The 6,094-nt window shown below is 37.5% G+C and overlaps 1 protein-coding gene across 1 annotated transcript; it reads left to right on the plus strand.

Annotated features, from left to right (window-relative positions):
- The first annotated feature begins 2,328 nt into the window (after nt 1–2,328).
- LOC129858677 (VIP peptides-like) lies at nt 2,329–5,678 on the plus strand. The gene is made up of 6 exons (XM_055927978.1): nt 2,329–2,505; nt 3,043–3,147; nt 3,805–3,909; nt 4,347–4,478; nt 4,614–4,716; nt 5,203–5,678. Coding segments are annotated over exons 1-6 (456 nt in total). The 5' UTR covers nt 2,329–2,503; the 3' UTR covers nt 5,212–5,678.
- Nucleotides 5,679–6,094: the final 416 nt, after the last annotated feature.

The following is a 6,094-nucleotide window of genomic DNA, read 5'->3' on the forward strand; positions in this document are numbered from 1 at the left end:
CTCAGGAGTGTTGTAGGGTGGTTTGTGGCTTTGATTACTGGACTAATGAAGCACTGAGACCATTACTGGTCATAATGTTTTCCATATGGCTTGAGACACAAATGTATTTACAGAATTAGTTGGGATGCAATGAAGAAGAACTTTGCTTAATTGATCCATTGCATAGATTTCAGCCTAAAACAGGACAATGATAACAGGTCCCCCATGGGAATGAAATGTGGATTTTGTTCTTTAAATAAAACTAAGTACACGGTTTAGAACATACCAATGATCTATGTTTGTAAATGTTCAATTTCCATGTTCAACTTGCCCTTGGTTTGCCAGCAAAACGGAAGATGATATGTATCAATCATGGTCTTCACTCTGAGGAAAGTCCTCTCCCTCAGTCTTGATTTATTGGACCTAGTTTTGCCATATAATTTCCTCTATTTGGGATCCATTACTCATAAGATCCAGGTGGACCTTTACCCTGGTGAAGGAACCCATAAATGGGAATAAAGTAATCCACTGGGTAGTGAGTTCCTCAGGCAAACTATGTAAAACTGACTCACCATGAGGGCGTGGCTGTCTGTCATATTAGACCCTGGCTCGTAAATCAGTCTGTCAGTGCCAATTTGGCAACAAACACATCTCCATTATTCAGCGGCTAGATAATCTAAACCACAATAGGCTCTAACAAGCTGTGGCATTCCCCAGCATCCGACTCATAGCCAGGTGTTTTCTGTTGTGTGTTCTGTCCATTAGGTATTGGAGCATGACGAAGGATCAATTTATAGCTCACGTAATGTATTATCCATATTCATGTGACGTGATGCTGACATTATTGCTGGATGACTGGATGTCTGTGCATCATAACTCCAAAGGTATGGTTTCAGCGATGCAGTAGTTTATGAGGATCTATAACTGGCTCATCCAATGGAACTTGCAAATTCTGCACATTCCAAAAAAATAATGCATGTGTTTCCTGTATGACAGGGTCCTTTCCAGACTCATCCAGAAATCATCACTGTCAATTAAATGAGCATGTTTCCGAGTCCTTTGTCCGTAATCGACTTGATGTTTGGCATGATTACATTCCAATTGTGATTAGGCTTCCAGAGGCTGCTGGTTGAGATAGGACTACAGCCACCCATTTTTGAATATATGAGATGCATTCAACAATATCACCCAGTCTTGAAGACATGAGATGCAAACATAGGACCCAACACTGAGAATCAGTACAGCTAAACTAGAGTCCAACGCTGATACTGAATCCAGATGCCGAAGTACAACACTGTGGCTCAAACCTGAAGCATATCACTAAAATTAACCCGCAAAACCATTATGGGTTATAGAAACACATTTGGTCAGTACTTGAGCCTTGAGAGATATACATGATTAATCTATTTTCCCATGGAACCACCAACATTCCAGCACAACAGCCATACATACGGTCTTTCATCTACCAGACTACAAATAAGATCACAAAATCTATAGTATTAATTCCCTCTGGGATAAACTCTGTTCAATACACTCTCTCCAATCAGAACATCTGTGCACATCTTTACTTAGTTCAACCTAAAGAGGGGATGATGGGATTTGTATGTGATTGGTTCTTGTGTAATGGAAGTGTGCAAAGTTATTGCATGAGAGTATCTGACATCTGTGTCAACTGAGCCTTTTATCTGCATTGTGTAAAGGAATGTCAATGTTTAATGTCGTTATATTGGGAGAGACAATGTGGTTAGGAGGAGAGTGTGGTTAGGAGGAGAGAGTGATATAGATTAGAAAGATGATGAGATGAGAAAGGTGGTAGAAGAGGAGAAAGGGAAGGAGATGTAGGTGCTGAAACTGATAAAGACTATTCATGGTTTCAAGAATTGTTTTATTCTTCGTGGCTATCATGCAGACACTGTACAACCACTCAGAGGGAGTTATAGTCCACGATATCACAAAATGACATAAACCAATTTCAAGTTATATACCGGAAATACAATCTGGGGAGATGGAAATAGCCACTGTGTCGACATTGTGTATAACATTATATTTACTTTGCTTACCAAATGTTAAAAGGTATTTTTACTGTTTATGTATCTTAGTGCTTTGTTTCCCCCTATTCATAACTATTAGGCATATACCATTTCAAATGTGTATAATATAAGATTAGTCAACACCCATGATATGAAATAAGGAATTATTGTATGAGCAAAACCTAATTTTACCATAAGGTTGATTTGAATGAACATGCCAACAAGCCAATGACGAATGCATCACTCCCAATGGGACTTATATGACGTATCAACCCTGATCAAATCTGATTGCCTTCCTGCTTGATGAAAAGTATTCAGATGTATAAAACGAGGGAAGGGTTGAAGGTATAGTAAGAGACGCTGACCAGCGAAGAAGCAACTGAGGTACTGAACAGTGTTCCGTGACTTCTATAGGAGATACAAACACAAAGTATTCCAGGACCTTGGACAGCACCCGGTACCCAAGAGGAACAGCAGATCATTTACTAAAGAAAATGTAAGACTTTTTTCAAATGATGCTATTGGTTTTTGATAATTATGATATTTGTTAGATATTCTTTTCAGTTAGGCTTCACATCACATTCTATATTCTAAAGTTTTTGTCATTGTATCCATCTTCCAGCAAATAAATAACTGTAAATAGTTATTGATTCCAAATATAAGAATTATTTTTGATTGGCAATTGCATTTGATCACATAAACAAATGTTCATACAATAGTTGAAAACAAGTCCTCACCAATTGGATACGTGCGCAACTGCACATTTGTCTTCATCCTCAACGTTTTTGTTTTCTGGTGTCACTGGGTAGCACAATTGGCGAACTTGAATCTTGTGGTTTGCGCATCTGGTTTACTCTTATTCCTTAAAAATATACAATAGAAAGTGTTGATAAACTTGTTTTTCTGTGCATAACGTGGTACCGAATGATGAGACAATAATTGTAAGAATTCCCTCTCGTTTTCATATTGACCATAAGAATGTAGGCTATCTGAAAGAAACATTATTGAATGAAACCCATATCTCTTTTTACAGGTATAAAGCGATGTTACAAAGGAACGGCTCCCAGCTCCTTTTCCTAATAGCCCTGTGCAGTGTGTTATATTCCCGGACTCAGTGTTTGCCATATGCATCTATGAGGTAGGAATAATACCGCTATTACTCATTTAAAAATGTATTGTTTTTGTGCATGAGGACATAAAGGTTTAAAAGAGCATCATTAGTTACTTTTGCCAAAGAGTTCAAGAACTGCAACGATGTACTAACTTTTTCTATTATAGGCTATCGGCCAATAACTTTATGTGTACCAATAGGAATTTATATCATCATGGACAAATACATTATAGGCTATAGTGTTAACGTGTTTTAACTTATTCTAAATCTGGGTTAATCCATAAACAAGATAGTCAACAATTAATTCGTCGACTATATCCTAGAACAATAGTACTTTCTAACAATAACATTTAAGTCTTGAGAAATGTTATGTAATTGTTTTCCACAGGCTACTTTCATATACGTGAATATTGATTGTGTTCTCTGGATGATTAAGAAAGTAATGAATAATCAGTGGAACGTGGTCATTTCTTCCAATGGAATATTGAATGTCAGGATACAAAAAATGTCTGCCTCGTGACTTAATGTCGTTTTGGTATTGTCTAAGAGTAATCGACATAGGCCCATATTTGTTTTACCCCAATATTAGCCTATTGAAACGCTCCGCCCATAAATGACTCCTAAACCACCTTTTCAGATTTATGCTAGACAGTGTGACTAATAACTGTTTTAATCTGTTGGCAGACCGACGAGACACGCAGACGGTCTCTTTACAAGTGGATACAGCAAACTTCTTGGACAGCTATCGGCGCGGCGGTACCTGGAATCCTTGATTGGAAAGCGAGTCAGGTAGACTGTAGTTTATGCTTTTCCTTCAGATTAGCGCGCAGAGTTTAATGCCCCTATTAAACTCGAATTCAAAGTATTTTAACAGTATGATAATATTGATATCAACATATTTTCAGGGACATTCAGATTTATTGAAAACATTTAGAGTCAGGAAGCATGACAGAAATATATATTCCACAAAATTGTCTTCCAGTATGCCTATTTCTGTGATTTTAGTCTCATTGAAAAAATGTGGAAATATCCTTAAAAAAGTTGTATTAGCATATCTGCCTTGAAAACGGTTAATAATCTCAATTGTTGTAATTGTATTAGATTTGTCATCACAATTGTGATTTACTTCTGGTTTAAAAACCCCTATTTATTGGATAAGTTGAGTAAAAGCCAAAACAGGTTAGCAAATGTCTCAAAAATGATGTGTTATGGTTAATTTGTCACAGTGATGATATGATGGAGGACCAGGTACCAGTGAAGCGCCACTCAGATGCCATTTTCACAGACAACTACAGTCGCTTCCGCAAACAGATGGCTGTGAAGAAATACCTGAACTCAGTTCTGACGGGAAAGAGAAGGTGGGAACAAGTACAGAGCACAATAATGGATTGTGTGTTTGCCAGTGTGCATGCATGTGTATGTCCAAATGTGCATTTTTGCAGTGTGCCTCCACAGTGTGAGGAAAGTCAAATGTAACCTTCTTGTCTTTTCAGTCAAGAAGACCCTCCCATGCAAGAAGAATCCAGAAGTGAGCCCTCATTTCTTGAGAGCTATGATGACGTCGATGTAGATCACCTTCTCAATAACTTCCAATTGGTAGGTTCAGTCTCTCTCCTCCTCCTTCTCCATTCACTTTCACTCCACTCTCATTTATAAGTTTAGTTGAACGCCATATCAATTGGGTTGTTACTGTGGTGGTCATTGCATAGAGAGGGTATGGAACAGAGTGTGGTCGCACTGCTACGCATACAGACAGCAAGACCTGACATCTGTATAGTGGAGTTGTAGTGGGACAAACGTAGCTGCATTTACAGTACATTGTACTGCTAAGAACATACTGTATAGCCATAGGGCTACTTTCATTTTACTACAGGAGCTCAGCTATTGAAAATGTATGGGCAATAGAGTATGATGTTTCTACTAAATGAATGCCCTTATCACGTCTTCTCATACCATGATTTGAAACTCTGTTGCATGTACTTGTGATTCTCTCACTATTCTGATCAATAATCAATTATCTGCACCTTTCTCTTCCTCCCTCTCTCCCTCACTCTTTCCCTCTGCTCCAACTGTCTTTTTCAGCCACTCTGAGGAAGACCCACTGGTGCGATTACCTCAATCCGTCAACCTCATCAATTTGCCATCCAAAACAATATTTAAGTTCTTCAACAATGGACATGTTTCAAAGTCAAGTGTGGTTATCTCTACAGTATAAAGTAAATGTTTACATTGTATACAAGATATACTAAAACTACAAATATTGGTCTGAAGATGTAGGCCACAGTAAATACTATAAACGTCCACCTGGGATCAGATAGATTTGCTTTGACCAGGACTGTAAATGGTAGTTCAATAAATGCATTCCTAAAACAAACTTTATACTGGTATAAAGTATAACCAGCTCATACAGTAGAGGACCACATTTAGAGCGACACTGATGCATATAATCACTTCATATCCGTGTGGAACAATGCTATACCTTGTGCATAAACTTACCTAGAGCATTTAGTTATGTAAAACCGTGCATCCAAATAAAAGATGTCCATTTATTTTTCAAAGCTGAGTAATTTTGTAAGTCAATATTGATGTTGATTATTTCTTTTCATGTGAAAAGTATTGCACAAAAGGACAAATTACGCCACAAACTTCTAGTTGCACTCAACATGTGCTTTGATGACCTGCTCACCTGAATTTTTTATTTATTTTTTTTATTTAACCTTTATTTAACCAGGTAGGCAAATTGAGAACACGTTCTCATTTACAATTGCGACCTGGCCAAGATAAAGCAAAGCAGTTCGACACATACAACAACACATAGTTACACATGGAGTAAAAACAAACATATAGTCAATAATACAGTGAAAAAAAAAAAAAAAAATAAGTCAACAATGTGACAACAACAATAAGTCAACAAAATAAGTCAACAATATACAATGTGAGCAAGTGAGGTGAGATAAGGGAGGTGAAGGCAAAC

Source organism: Salvelinus fontinalis, chromosome 1 (assembly GCF_029448725.1).
Source record: "Salvelinus fontinalis isolate EN_2023a chromosome 1, ASM2944872v1, whole genome shotgun sequence".
NCBI lineage: Eukaryota > Metazoa > Chordata > Actinopteri > Salmoniformes > Salmonidae > Salvelinus > Salvelinus fontinalis.